Genomic DNA, 16,010 nt, shown 5'->3' with positions numbered 1-16,010 from the left:
CTGCCTATATCCTCCTGTAATCTAAGGCTATCCTCCTCACTATTTACCACCCCACCAATTTTCGTGTCATCCACGATCTGGATCCAATTTGCCAAATTGCCTTGGATGCCATGGGCTCCTACCTCCGTTATCAGACTCCCATGCGGGACCTTATCAAAAGCCTTGCTGAAGTCCAAGTAGACTACATCAAATGCATTGCCATCATCTACACACCTGGTCACCTCTTCAAAATATTCAATCAATTTGGTCAGACATGACCTCCCCTTAACAAAACCATGCTGACTGTCCTTGATTAACCCCTGCCTCTCCAAGTGTAGATTAATTCTGTCCCTCAGAATTGCTTCCAATAGTTTCCCCACGACTGAGGTTAGACTGACTGGCCTGTAGTTCCCTGGTTTATCCCTTCCTCCCTTCTTGAATAACGGTACCATGTTGGCTGTCCTCCAGTCCCCAGGCATATCTCCTGTGGCCAGAGAGGTATTGAAAATTGCCAGCGCCCCTGCTATCTCCTCCCTTGGTTCACTCAACAGCCTGGGATACATTTCATCTGGAGATTTAACTACTTTTAAGCCTGCCAGACCACTTAAAACCTCCTGCCTTTCTATGCTAATTTCTTCAATTAGTCCTTCTGCCTGATTTCCATACCCACGTCATCACTCTCACTTGTGAACACCGACACAAAGTATTCATTTAGAACCCTACCTATGTCTTCCAGCTCCACACACAAATTACCACTGTGGCCCTTAATGGGTCCTACTCTTTCCCTAGTTATCCTCTTACTCTTAATGTACTTGTGAAATAACTTTGGATTTTCCTTTTATTTTACTTGCCAATGTCCCCTTTTTGCTCTCCTAATTTCCTTTTTAAGTATCCCTCCCCTACACATTCTATACTCCACTAAGGCCTCTGCTGTTTTGAGCCCTCAGTATCTGCTATACGCTTGCCTCCCTTTTTCTCTTTATCCAATCCTGTATATCCCTCGACATCCAGGGTTCCCTTGATTCGTTGGTCCCACCCTTTGTCATTACTGGAATATGTTGGCCCTGTACACTCCCGATTTCCTTCTTGAATGAGTCCCACTGCTCTGATGCAGATTTACCTAAAAGTAGCTGCTCCCTGTCCACTCTGGCCAAATCATATCTGATCTTATTAAAATCGGCCTTTCCCTAATTTAGAATTCTGATTTCTGGCCCATCCTTGTCTTTTTCCATTACAACCTTGAATCTAATGGAGTTATGAACGCTATCTGCAAAACGCTCCCCCACTGATACCTCTACCACTTGCCCAGCTTCATTCCCTAAAATTGAGTCCAGGACCTTGTAGGACCTACGTACTGGCTTAAAAAGCTCTCCTGGATGCATTTTAAGAATTTTGCTCCCTCTAAACCTATCACACCATAACCCAGTTAATGTTGGGAAGTTGAAATCCCCCACTATTACTACTCTATTATTTTTATACGTCTCTGAAATTTGCCTACATATCTGCTCTTCTATTTCTCTGTTTGGGTGCCTATAATACACTCCCAGCAATGTGATTGCCCCTTTTTTGTTTATAAGTTCTCCCCATATGGCTTCCTTTTGAGGAGCCTTCTAAGATGTCATCCTTCCTTACTGCTGTAATTGATTCCTTGATCAATATTGCGATACCCTCTCATCTTTTACCTCCTTCCCTGTCTCGCCTGAGCTGCCAATCCTGCTTCTCTCTCAACCACATCTCTGACACCAATGTCATCATACTTCCATGTGTTAATTTGTGCCCTCAACTCATCTGCCTTATTTATCAGACTCCTTGCATTAAAATAAATACATCCAACCTTGCCAAGCTCCTTTGTGCCTTAACTGGCCTATAATTTCTATGCCTTCCAGACTCACTTGCTCTCTCTTCTAATTTTGGCTCTGCATCTCCCCCTGCTGAATCTCCTCTCAGGATCCCATCCCCCTGCCAGGTTAGTTTTAAGTATTCCATCACATCTGACTTGTGCCTTTATAGATGGTGGATATTTACCCATCTGCAAGTTTATTAATGCCCTTCTGTAATTTGCAGTTCTCAATTTGCTAGACAACACATTTAATCAATGTCATTGAGAAACGTCAACTCTTTTCTTCTCCGCCGATGCTGCCAGACCTGCTGAGTTTTTCCAGGTAATTCTGTTTTTGTTTTGGATTTCCAGCATCCGCAGTTTTTTGTTTTTATATCATTGAGAATATCATTGTTTGTCAATATTTCTGCAGCAAAGATACCCCTTTTTCTTCCCCCTCGCTGCCTCAAATTTTGTCTTTCTCCCTATGTTCAGGGCTGTGGTCTCTTCCATTCTTAAAAGGTTATTGCTGCTGCAAAATGTAACCAGTAGTTTAAAGTCTGTACTTGCCTTCCCATTGTTTTAAATTCTGAATTATGTGAACCTTCTGATGGTAAATCGTTGAGCTGTTTGAAGGATGTTGCTGAACATTTTTAATACGCAGTCTCTGCTTTTTGCTCATTCTGTCAGAGTTAAATCTGTTCATTGATCCTTTAGGAGAAAGAATGAATGAAATGTGCCAATAAGAATCAATAGGAAGTTAAATTGAGGGAATGTCTAACAAAAGAAAAAAGCTACTCACATTCCTGGTCACTTAATATTTTGGAATGGCTTATGCAATTAGTTTTGTTAAACACACCTCCGATTAAAGTGAGAGAGATACCAGGGGAGCAACATTTGGTGCTGCTTAGTCATAGTTATACAGCAGAGAAACAGGCCCTTCGCTTCATCATGTCCAGCCAGCCATCAAGCACCTATCTATTCTAATCTCATTTTCCAGCACTTGACCCATATCCCTGTATGCTATGGCTCATCTAAATACGTCTTAAATGTTGATATTGACCCACTCATACTGGGCAACTGTGAAGTTAGTTGCCTTATTTTGCTTGCCACATCCACATACTGAAAATCAGGAGACTTGTAATCCTTATGTCACTTATTGCCAGCTCAGTTTAGTTGGTAGCACGTTTGTGGTCCCCTGGCACCACCTGCATTTATGTAGCATCTTAACATTAGTAAAATGTTAGTAAACATTAGTAAGATGCTTCACAGGAGCATTGTTGTACAAAATATGACGGAGCCCCATAAAGAGAATTGGGACAAGTTACTGAAAACCAGGGCAAAGTGGTAGGGTTTTTTGGAGCAATTTAAGGGAGGTAAAAGAGATGGAGATGCTTAGGGAGGGATTCTCAAAGCGAACACTGGAACATTATGGTATAACCAAGGGGGAATTATTAACCTGTGGCATGCTGTTCCACCAAGGCTGTAAATTTTGGACTGCTTTAGACACTGCCCAAGAACACAAGTGCAGTTTTGGAATTAGCAAAAATTCAATAAATGCTGTAAGAGCAACTGGAGAAATGCTGATCCTGGACAACAATATGGCTTTTCCCAGCATTGAATTTTTTTTTTTACATTGGTGAGCTTGCTGGGTAATGCCCACAAGACATGCATCTTATGCTGGGCCTGTAAGTTTATCCAGGCCGGAATGGCTGGATGAGTTTGTCTGACATGTCAGGTAATTGAACAATAACTGCCAATTTCTTTACGTAGGTTCTACCCTTTACTTGGCCGGAGGAGAATTTCCTGATGGTTCTGCGAGCAAGGAGATGTGGCGCTACGACCCGTGTTTTGATATGTGGCACGAGATGGCAGCAATGAACGTGGCCCGTTCTGAACTAGGTAATTGTGTTTCCGAAAAATGACTTTCTTTCGGTCTCCCGCTCTCAAGTTGTCTAGTCCTGATGTCCCATCCAGAACTGCTCAAAACTGACGTGTGTGTGTGTGTGTTCACAGTTGAGTAGTGATGATCATCCTCAGCTAGTGCCTCCTGCAGGACAAGCATGGCTCAACATTCATGAGATGTGAACACTTTCTTGAGTGAAGGCCTGAGTTGGAAAGATCTGTTTGACATGAGGGCTTTTTTAAGGTGTGGCATGTCTTAAGGCCTTAGTCAGGTGTTTAAAGCCTGTAACCATGACGGCAGTGAATGAGACCACCACAACTGGTTAATCTGAGTGAAGGTTAAGTCACCCACCCTCCTCCAGACCCTGCCAGTGGCTTTTGAAGGAAGTGGACAGGGCCCTTCAATGGAGGAAATGTCATCAAAAGGCTGATGAGCTAATTGTTGAATTAAACAGCAGCCTCTGCAACCGACAAGTGACATGATCCCAGTATAGAACAAAGTCACAAATAAGTGACTGTGATGTATGTTAACCAGCTTCCCTAGATTTTGTGTAGCTGGGATTTACTTGGAATCTAGGACCAGGGGTCCTGCTGGGTTAGTGAAGTCCGTACCAACTCTATTGTTGTTTTCAGTTAGATTTGTTTCTAACCTTCTAACAGCAGAATGCTGACTGAACAAAGCAAATTAGTCTGAGACATGGCGGTCATTGTTTTTGTTATGTATCCTTGAACTTTGGGGTCAACGTGAAGGCTGGGGAAGAGTTGTGCATTTAATGTTCACATTCTGGTTGTGGTGCTGCTGCTGGATGGAGTTAAGCTCCTTATACTGTGCCTCATAATCGCTCCCTGGTGGCAACACTTTCACTCTCTTTTGCGTCCAATTCTGTGTCTGGCCAGCTCATTCTGAGTTGGTGCTTTGGGCTGCTGGCCTGTGACTACACAAGGCTGATCAGCGTAGCCACTGACAGGCAGGAGTCTTCTATTGGGAATTTTAAAAATGGATCCTCAGAATGTGGACATTGTTAGCAAGGCTGTTATTGATTGCCCATACCTAGTTTACCTGAGAAGGTGATGGTGGGATTTCTTCTTTAACTGCTGCATGTAACATTTTGACACAACTGTCTCTCTTGCTGGGCCACTAAAGAGGACGGTTAAAGCCAACCACATTGGTGTGGAACTGGAGTCAACAGACCAGGTAAGGATGGCAGGATTCTTTCCCCAAGGAGACACCAGTGAACCAGTTGGACTTTTGGACAATCTCACAACTTCATGGTCCCTTCTACTACTTAATTTTCAGATTATTTTCAAATTGTCAAACTGCAGTGGTGGGATCTGGTATCTGTACTTTGAGTTACAGTTCAGTTGCATTTTGATGGAAGCAACTGGCTGACATATAATCCACTATACTGTTTGATTTCTGCCATCCCCAAAATCTGCTTTCTAGATGACTTAGCAGTTAAGTTGGTGCTAGTACAATTTGGGACGCAGAAGTTGTATTGATTTTTCTTCCCACCCCTTTGTCGCAGGACTTGCCATGTTGGATGGCTTTGTTTTCGCTGTGGGAGGCTGGGAAGGATCATCAAGACTGGATTCCGTGGAATGCTACAATCCCCACACAAATACCTGGCACTTCCTGGAATCCATGAAGATGGCAGTCACGAGTCCAGCTGTGGTGGCTCTTCATGGGCTCCTATATGTAGCAGGTAAATAAAGAAAGTGAAACTTTTTAAGGTGTTGGATGTAGTTCATTAGGTCTTAAGGTATTCGTAATCTTGGGTAGTTCAATAGTAAGTATTTATTAACAACTAGAAACTAAGATATGTAGATACATACATATGTAGATACTTGAGCACTCCCTGCTGGCTGAAGTAAAAATAGCATCAGTTTTCACAATGGTGAATTGGAGTATTTGGGGCAAATGAGGGAAGGAAAGACTTCAAGAAAAACAACTACTGCTACAAATTTGAATTCTTGAAGGTTTGTTGAAGTTGGTGAAATGTAATGCTAATGAGGTTTGACTTTGCAGGGGGAGCTGTGTTGGAGGATGGTGATGGGATGGATCTGGTTCAGGTGTACAATCCTAAAATAGATTCCTGGTTCGAGGTGGCTCCAATGCAGATTCCACGCTCTGGTTCGGCTGCCTGTGTCCTCCAAGGAAAGATTTATGTCATTGGTAAGAAGTGAGAAAGGACAACCCAATCACATCTTTATGATCTCACATGTCCCAGAGTATAGCATGGCCAATAACTTGCACCATCTCATTCACCCATCACCCCTGTGCTCGCTGATTTATGTTGGCTCCCAGTTTGGCAATACTTCAATTTTGAAATGTTCAACCTTGCCTTCAAATCCCTCTGTCTGCTCCCTCCCTACCTCTGACTTTGTACAACCCTCCCAGATCTTTCTGCTCTTCCAATTTTATCTCTTGTGGATCTCTGTTTTTCTTTTCTCATTGGTGGCTGTGCCTTCACCTGCCTAGATCTTAATCCTAGGAATTCTTAACTCGACCCCTCCCTCGTCTTTTAAGATGCTCCTTAAGACCAAACTCTTTCACCAAGTTTGGGCCATCAATCTAATATCTCCTTATGTGGCCCAATAATGCTCTTGTGAAGTGCCGGGATAATAACATAAGCAGGAGGAGACCATTTGGCCCCTTGAGCCTGCTCCACCATTCAGTAAGATCGTGGCTGATCTGATTGTGGCCTTGACTCCACTTTCCTGCCTACCTGTCTCTCATAACCTTTGACTCCCTTGTTGATCAAAAATCTATCTAATTCAGCCAGCGATATATTTAATGATCCAGCCTTCACTGCTCTCTGGAAGAGAATTTGAAAAATGATTAGCCCTCAGAAGAAATTCCTCCTCTTCTCTGTCTTAAACCAGAGACCCCCTATTTTGAAACTGCCCCCCAGTTGTAGATCCCCCCCCGCCCCCGCTGCCAACATGAGGGGAAGCACTCAGCATCTATCTTCTTGAGCCCCATCAGAATCTTGTATGTTTCAATAAGATGTTTTATAAAGTTAAAGGTGCTGCAGAAATGCAAGGTCAGCATTTGTTGCCTTTCCCTAATTACTCTTGAACTGAATGACCTGCTAGGCCATTTCAGAGTCAGCACATTGTGGTGGGTCTGGAGTTGCATGTAGGCCAGACCAGATAAGGACAGCAGATTTCCCTCCCTAAAGGACATTAGTGAACCAGATGGGTTTTGACAATTGATGATTGATTGTTTCATGGTCACCATTACTGAGACTGGCTTTCAATTCCAGATTTATTAATTGAATTTAAATTCCACCAACTACCGTGGTGGGATTTGAAACCTGTTCCCAGACCATTAGCCTGGGCCTTGGATTATTAGTCCAGTGACATTACCACTATGCCACTGTCTTCCCCTAGAGTAAGATTATTGCTATATTATAATCTTGCTACATTTGATTTAGGAAGAAATGTTATGTTGCCTGTCTGCTAAACATATAAGGATAGACATGTTTGGGAGGTTGAATCTGGTAATAATGGTGTGTTTTGCAAATGGATTTGGTGGACAGCAGCCTGCAAGAGGTGTATGTATCTGGTTTTTATTCATTCTTGTGAATATGGGTGTCAGTGGTAAGGCTGGTATGTATTGCTAATCCTTAGTTGTCATAGAAGGTGGTGGTGAGCCACCTTAAACTGTTGCTGCTGAGTTGGGGATGGTATTGGGTCATTTGCCTGCACTCTATTGGAGAAGCGCTGTAGAGGAGTAGAACTGTAGGTTCTCTGTATACCCTCGGGTTAAGGGAGCCGGGTTAGGTGTAAACTGATATGCTGATCCCTGCCATTGCCCCCTTCTGTGTGATCAGTTCGGTGTTGTAGAGTGGATCCAGCACAGTGTCTGGCTGCAAGCCAATAATAACAGAAAGGCTGGGGAAGGGTTGACTCCCCTCTCCTGGATGGGAACAATGGGAAGTGAGGTAAATGTGTTTGGGAAATGACAATAATTCTGCCATGTGTGTAAGCTGATGCATCTCTTCTCCAGGTGGTTGGCATGCCTCAACGGAGAACACTGACAAGGTGGAGCAGTATGATCCCAAGACCAACACATGGAAGATGTGTGCCCCGATGAATGAGAGACGCTACCGTCCTGGGGTGGCTGTGATTGATGGCAAGATCTATGTTTTGGGAGGAGAAGAAGGGTGGGATCGGTGGGTGCAAACAGTTCCATCAATGAATTAGATTGTTGCTGATCTGTATCTTAACACCATTTATCTGTCTTCATCCTGTAACTGTTAATGTCCTTGCCCAGCAAAAATTCATCAACCTCAACTTTGATGTTTTCGAATCAACCCCCGCCACCTAATTCCCACAGCTAAAATGGGGGAGAGTGTTCCAAATTTCCACTATTCTTTGTAAATTTGGATGACTTGCTTAGTTTGTGCTGGCAATACTGAACTCAAATCATTCTAAGGTGTTATTGCAAAATGATGAAATAACCTCCAGAAACAACAGTTACTGTGTTTGAGAATTTTTTTCTTCGTATAACTGCATTCCACTCCTTCCTATATAAATTGGTGAGTGGGTTTACATGGATAATGGCCTGGATCTTCTGAGCAGCAGCAATGATCATCGGATTGTCCCTCCTTGCAATCAAATTCCTCCGACTCGACCCGCTGCACATTTCTTCTGGGACCTTCCGTGCCTGGCTTTCCCAGAAACCCTTGGGGAACTCTGAAACAGAGTAGAGTCAGGGGAAGATGGCACACGCCCCCTTTTAAAGCACTAGCTACCATATGATAAGTTGAATGGTAATGGGTGAATGTTAGGTGTGGGAGACCAGAAAATTTAGCCCAATGAGTATTTGAAGTCTCTATCTAAGTAGCACCCATGAAGAGGTCGAGACTAATTGTTTTTATTCCTTAATGCTGTATACCAATTCACATACAGAAAATTCCTGATCAATTTAGATTAGAATTTGAGAAACCAAAATTTCAAAATAATTTCCTTTCCACATTGTGCTTCAGGGCTTGTTTCTGACTATAGTACTTATTTTGTTTTTATTGTTTAATGTCACATGGAGGTCCCAGTGATTCTGAAGTGGTGAGAATGGCTGCTGCTTTTCCTCCTCCTAGATAAATAGACTTGGGTATAAGACAGCACAAAATTAAGCCATTCAGCTCATTGTACATGTCCTGGGTCTTTGAAAAAGCTATCTAATTAGTCCCATTCTCCCCTTTTCCCATAGTCATGCAGTGATTTTTTTCCATTGGAAACCATTTCCATAGCAATTTGAGTCATCATTCAGCCCATTGAATCTTAACAGCCAATCGGGGGAAACCAGGGTGATGGGTTGATTTCTGACTGAATTATCCAGCTCCCAGATTGAGGTCAGGGACTTGCTCCCTTAAATTCCATGCTTGAAACTTGTTCTTACACTTTTTAAGGACTTGTTTTGCAATTTGCTGGCTTGTTTAAATTGGCAAAGGTTCTGGGTAATGAGAGAATTTTGAAAGTGGCACTTAATGTTCTCCTTTGAAGATTGCACTTGCTAATTAGATTTAATTCCAGTAGGTGAGAATTGAGAGCTTGGTTCCCCCAGTAGCTGTTAGGTATTTTTAAGTAGTCTCTAAAACAATTATACTATTAATGTGGTGTTTACATCTATCCCAGATCTGATTCAATTCGAGTAATATTGTTGCTTGTGTAACTCTTTCGAGTAAAAACCCGTTTCCATCTGTTTCAGATGAAGTTACATTGTTTCATAGTTTGCCATTGTGAGATTTGAACTCTTGATACTCTTTCGAGTACAAACCTGTTTCCATCTGTTTCAGATGAAGTCACATTGTTCCATAGTTTGCCATTGTGAGATTTGAACTCTTGATCTTGGGGTTACAAACCCAGTACCATAACCACTTGGCTATTTAGGCCAAGGTAAATATGTAACTTTTTCGAGTACAAACCCGTTTCCATCTGTTTCAGATGAAGTTACATTGTTTCGTAGTTTGCTATTGTGAGATTTGAACTCGTGATCATAAAGTGGTGGTGAGTCATGTTTGAAAATCCACTTGGACTAAATATCTAGAGAGAGGCTCCATCTCCTAAATTTCTCCTCCTCTAGGTGTGTCACGTTTTCTCTGCACCTTGATCTTCTACTGCATTAAAGATGCTCTATAAATGCAGGTTGTTTGACTAGAAGCTCTTGGAGAAACTGTTGCTGCTGACTCTAAATAGCATGGAGATATTTAATGAAACCAAATGCAAGACACGGATAACTGCAGCATTTGAGATGGATGCCAGTTCCAAAGCTGCCAAATCCTTTTCCACCGAATGGCTGTGTTTTGTAGCTATTACATGTTTTTCAGTTGTGTGGGGGAAGGGGGTCATTGGCGGGGGAAGCAAGGGAGAGAAAGGAAGAGGTGGGTCAATCAGCTGAGACAACATGGGATTAACTGCTTGTGAAATGATTCTATACAAGTCTGCTCGATGTACTTGCTCCATTGTTGAATGTCAACTTAATGTGTTGTCATGGAAACCTGGACCAGACCTTATATTGGAGGTCCAACTGAATATCAAACTTTTGGTCACCTATCCTGTTTCCTCTTTTGGTGCAGGTGTCCACATTTTTGGTCTGATTCTTCTGAAACATCCAAGGACGTTTTATTACTTGCAAGTACTATATAAATTCAGCTGTTATAACTGCATTTCGGGTGGAGGTGTTTCTCCGGGGGCTGTAATGTCATGCCCTTAGTCAAGCTTTTTTGGGCCATAAACAAAAATTGCTGGAAAAACTCAGCAGGTCTGACAGCATCTGTGGAAAGAAAGACAAGAGTTAACATTTCAAATCCATATAACTCTTCTTCCGAACTAAAGAGAAGTAGAAATGTGGTGATGTAGTTTAAGGGGGATGGGACAGGTGGAGGCAAAGGAGAGATTGCAAAAGATGTCATAAACAAAAGGTCGTAGTATGACATCTTTTGCAATCTCTCCTTTGCCTCCATCTATCACTGGCCTTCTATCCAACTTCACCTGTTCCAACAACCCCCCCCCCCCTAAAAACCCCAAAACAGCATATGTTTCGCTACATTTCTACTTTTTAGTTCGGAAGAAGAGTCATACGGACTTGAAACATTAACTCTGTCTTTCTCTCCACAGATGCTATCAGACCTGCTCAGTTTTTCCAGCAGTTTTTGTTTTAGATTTCCAGCATCCGCAGTATTTTACTTAAGCTTTTTTCGGAGGTGGGATTAGCAAATACTCGGTCTGTAAGGATCACTGACTTCACCTTTCCAAGACCTGTTTTACTTCGCAATCATTCTCTAGTCATTAGAGCACAAAAGGAGGCCATTTGGCTCATCTAGCCCATTCAGCTCTGTAGAGCAATCCAGTCAGTCCCATTTCCCTTGCTCTATCCATTTAGCCCTGCAAGATTATTTCCCTCGAGTCTTTGATTTAGTTTGTATTGCAACTTTTGTTGTACACAAACTTTGTATTGAAAGGGAATGTTGATTGTACATGAGATGATCTATTAAAAGCTCCTGCCCCTCAATTCACTGCACAACTTGTAGCAACTGTGATCAAAGGCAACACAGAGTAATGTATTTCTTGATGTTTATCTGATTAGCTGCAGAATTCCTTAAAGGTCTCATTTTTAATCCAGTTTTATTGTGTGCAAAATAACTCTTGTAATCTTTCCCTTGTTGTTTGCAGATACCATGACACTATTGAGCAGTACAGTGAAGAAACCAGCAAATGGGAGATATTTGGAGAGATGCTCACAAGTCGCAGTTGGTTAAGTTGTGTCTCAGTGAAGATACAGAAAGATGCATGGCCCAGCCACACAGACGATCAAGAACATTGTGCGAATTGATGTGAAAATCTCCTTTCTCGCATGCTGTGGATATGTGCCATTGTCAGCAACCTTGTGTAAAAGGCTGTCAACTGCAATTTGCAAAATAAGAATGTGAGAAATCATGTGGAAGACTTCCAGTTCCACTAGGTGCAAACTTATAGAAGTGCACTGAGACTAACTTTTAACACTGCAGCCCAGGTAATAACTTGGTGGAGTGAGACACAACCCTTTATAAAACCTGCCTGGATGTTCTATCATCCATTTCAATGCTGAAAACTGGGTGGATCAGTTCAACAATGGGATGGAGGTGTGGTGGAGGGTGGAATCTAAGTACTGCCTGGGTGGGAAGTTGAATATTCCCTTCTGTTTCATACAACACAAATCTCTGAAATCCTTTCAATTTGGCTTACACTGAGAAGAGCTGACCACATTTTCATGACAATGATACCAACTCTCTTGTTTGGGTCCCTTGACTCTGCAAACAATTTTTTTTTCTTGTAATGAAGTAAATTTATCTTTTTGCTGCAGTAGCTGTTCTTTTTTCCCCCAACTGTTGATATTTCTGCTGAATACCTCCTGTATTGAGATTTATTTTTGTTCCAGTCCCTCTATCCTCCTCCTCAAATACAAACCCCAATGGAAACCATGACTGAGGCTTCAAAATAATTAATGAATTGGCTGTGATGTGCTTTGTGGAAGGTGCTTTATACAATGCAAATTTCTGATTCTGGAGATGAGTTAAGCTTTCACTTAAAGCATTTAGAATGAACAGACTCATTCCCTCCTGCAGTAGCATCCAGATACACAGGTTAATTTCTGTGCATTGTATTTTTCTGCATCTTTCTGCTACTTGCAGACTGCTCATGCTCCAGAGTCCAGTTGTTTTGATGAGGTTTAACCATTATCATCTGCTATAAGTTTACAGCTTGGGTTAAAATCTCACTACTTGTCCAAGGGAACCTTTTTTAAACTGGTTCTCACTCTGGAAAGGCTTCACTTGCAGATATAAATTTTAAAGCTTTGGTATCCCATACTGTACTATACTGAAATCCATTTTGAGAAAAGCCAACCTGTTTGATGGGCTGTGGTTTCTAATGCCAGAAATATGTTATTATCCATTGAAGAGTGTATGTTTGCAGAAAGTACTTGTTGCAAATACTGGCTCTTATTCTCCCTGGATATCTTGATCAAGATTGTCTTATCCTTTTGGTCACTTAAAACTTTTACATAAATACTGACCCGTTCTGCTTTTGAGAGATGGGGAGAAAGTTGAGGTGAAGTTACTTTATGGAAGGATGGGGAGAAAGGACAATGCCCTGATGTCTCTTTCTAGGTCACACTGGCAAGGTTTGAATCTGAATGGAATACTGGGAATGTCACAGTTGCTAATAGTGCCTTTGGGTTTAGAAAGGGTTTTTGCTCCTGTTCTTTATGTACAGTTATTCCTCCTGGAGCCTGGTGTGCCCACCTGACTGAGTTTTGACCAGACTCTTGGGCAGTTGACCACATGATAGCCTACTTGTACATATGTTATTGGCAGCTGAGTGAGGTTAGATTGCTGCTCTCTAGAACTATACCTCCATAAGGAAGCTGGTACCTTCAAATAGTCAGGGGATGCACTTTACAAACTACTGGAATAGGAGTTGATTTTTAATGGTAGCTGTGGTTCTCTATCCCCCCCCTTTTGGTGGTGCTGTTTCTTGCTGTTAATGTTTGTCAGCTAACTGAAAAATGATGTATCATTTCCAGGGTTTGAGAGTGTTGACAAATTGATCATGATTCTGACACTTGACCAGATCTAACCTTCCAAATAAATTTGTTTTAAGAGCTTCACAGGTGTTATTGCACTTGAGCAGTGCTGTGCTTAAAGATTATAATCTCTCAAACTATGCAATAAAGATATTGTAGCTGTAACTATGTATAATCCTATGGGTTTTTTAAAAAATCTGTTAATGTGTACAAATGCTTTTGTACCTTAAATGTAACTAAAGCTGTCAAATCACTTAATACAATTATTGATGTATAATAAAATTTTGTATTAATATTTTAATTGCTAATTCAATCATTGATGTTTGAAATTACAGCATACTTTTGTCACCATCCATAAGGCATAAGTCAGGAGTGTGATGGAATACTCTCCACTTGCCTGCATTAGTGTAGCTCCAACAACTCAGCTTACCGCCATCCAGGATAAAGTAGCCTGCTTGGATCAGTACCCCCCTCCACCAAGGCACACTGTAGCAGCAGAGTATACCTACCTTCAAGATGCACTATAGTGACTCTCCACAGCTTCTTCAACAGCACCTTTCAAACCTGTCACCATTACTACCTAAAAGAACTCAATGCGTAGGAACATTACCTTATCCCTCCAAGTCACATATCATATTAACTTGGAACTGTATCACCGTTTCTCCACTGTCACTCAAAATCCTGGAACTCCCTCCAAAACAGCACTGTGTACCTGCAACATGCTGTGGTTCAAGATACCACCACACTCGAGGGCAATTCGGGATGGAGAATAAATACAAGTCTTGCCAGTGACACTCATTCCCAATGAATGAATTAAAAAATTCATATTTCCACCTAACTCTATCCATGTCTCCATCACCTGTTGCAATTCTCACTTTTATCAACCCAACCTCAACCATTCTGAGGTGTTCCTGGCTGGTGTTAACTTTCAGCATGCCCAAGCACTATTTGCTCCCTGACACACAGCTGTTGTCAATGCATAAGCACCTCATTTTAAGTCTTGCCTCTGACATAATTCCCCTTCTTGAGGTTGTAGGGCTTCTGACACTGGCCTCTTTTGTAGCTGTGCCTCCAACTGCCTAGATCTGGAATTTGCTCCCTGATTTCCCCCTGTTTTACCATTTAAAGCCCTAAGAAATTTATAGCACAGGAGGCCATTTGGCCCATCATGTTCATACTTGCCCCCAAAAAACCCAGCCTAATGTGTGTTTTCAACTCTTGGCCCAGAGCCTATGGATTGTGGAAATTTCAGTGCCTTTCCAAGTACTTTGTTTTAAATGCATTAACTTCTGCCTCTACCATCCTCTCAGACAATGAATTCCAGACCCCCATCACCCTTTGGATGGAAATATTTCAACTCCCCTCTAATTTTGCTGCCAATAACTTCGAATCTATGCTCCAAGGCTGTCACTTTGATTCTGAACAGTTGGATGTATTTCTACTATGAATGAACATATGTCCTTCATCTTTACCACCTAGCTTTTCTTCTGAACCATGTTACATGTAAATATCATTCCCTTTGTCATGCCATCTTGGAAGGATGCCCAAGTGTGGAATCTTGCTACACACACACACTTACCTACAAAACAGCACCTTCACTTGTAAAGCAAGCTGGGAAATCTGGTGGATGTGAAGCGCAATATATAAATGCAGTTGGTTCTTTCTTTTGGCTTGCCTTGTTAAAAAGCCAAGCACCACTTCTGCTCCTAATTATGTTCTCAGACTCTTATGGCCCCTTGAGCTGATCTGTCATTCAATATGATCATGGCTAATCCTCTACCTCAACTCCACTTTCCCACCCATGCCCCCGTATCCCTCAACTCCCTGAGATCAGAAATCTGTCTCTTGGTCTTAAATATACTCAACAATGGAGCATCCACAACTCTCTAGGGTAGAGAAAAGGTTCACAACCTTCCTTTGCATCTCAATCATAAATGATGATTGACTCCTTATTCAGAGGCTGTACTTTCATGTTATACATTCCCCAGCCACCAAATACCTCTGCTTATCCCATCAAGCCCCTTCAGAATCTTGTCTGTTTCAATGAGATCACCTCTCATTCTTCTAAATACCAGAGTATAGGCCCAATTTACTCAGCCTCTCATCATTGGTACCTGTGATGAGAAGATTATCCTATCTAGTGAACCTTCATTGCTGGATAAGCAAGTGGTAAATGTTTCACAACTTTATAGACAGCTAAGCTCAAACTCTATGTGATACCTAGTTTATGACTGGTATGCAAAGTAAAGTACACTTTGGTGCCTTTGTTAGTCTCAATTGCTTGAGTTTGGTGTCATTAGCAAAGCAACCACAACTAACCTTCACATTTCCCACTCTGGACATTCTGCTCACATTTAGTGCACAGTAGCTTTGTGATTATGATGTTGGACTAAAGCTCCAGACCCAAACTCAAATCCCAAGGAAGCTGGGGAATGTACATTCAGTTAATTAATTTGGAATGAAAAAAGCTAGTATCAATATTGTTGGCCATGAAACTACCAGATTGCCATAAAAATCCAATAATATCCTTTAAACAGGGAAACCTCCCACCCTTATCCCATCTGGTCTACACATGACCTTAACTGCCCTCTAAATCAACCCATCAAACCACTCAGGTTTATTCAAGATGGTTTACCAGAACCTTAAGGGAAATTAAGAATGAGCAATAAATATTGGCTTTACCAGCAATACCCACAATCCCTGATTAAATAAATGCTGGTGGAGACTTAACCCATCAGA

The 16,010-nt window shown here is 41.8% G+C and overlaps 1 protein-coding gene across 2 annotated transcripts in view; it reads left to right on the top strand.

The window, feature by feature from the left end:
- The window catches only part of si:ch211-256e16.3 (kelch-like protein 3), a 32,824-nt gene extending 19,252 nt beyond the window's left edge, over positions 1-13,572 (top strand). The window contains exons 5-9 of one of the 2 annotated variants that reach the window (XM_041205641.1): positions 3,572-3,700; positions 5,230-5,406; positions 5,730-5,876; positions 7,716-7,881; positions 11,381-13,572. In XM_041205641.1, the coding sequence (XP_041061575.1) occupies positions 3,572-3,700; positions 5,230-5,406; positions 5,730-5,876; positions 7,716-7,881; positions 11,381-11,540 (779 nt within the window). In that variant the 3' untranslated portion in view covers positions 11,541-13,572. Of the gene's footprint in view, positions 1-3,571; positions 3,701-5,229; positions 5,407-5,729; positions 5,877-7,715; positions 7,882-10,284; positions 10,393-11,380 lie in introns of those variants that run through there. The other variant, XM_041205642.1, reaches the window with a different exon arrangement.
- Positions 13,573-16,010: the final 2,438 nt, after the last annotated feature.

Source organism: Carcharodon carcharias, chromosome 15 (assembly GCF_017639515.1).
Source record: "Carcharodon carcharias isolate sCarCar2 chromosome 15, sCarCar2.pri, whole genome shotgun sequence".
Taxonomy (NCBI): Eukaryota; Metazoa; Chordata; class Chondrichthyes; order Lamniformes; family Lamnidae; genus Carcharodon; species Carcharodon carcharias.
Note: the sequence above shows the minus strand (reverse complement) of the source record. Positions and strands in the feature narration are given on the sequence as shown.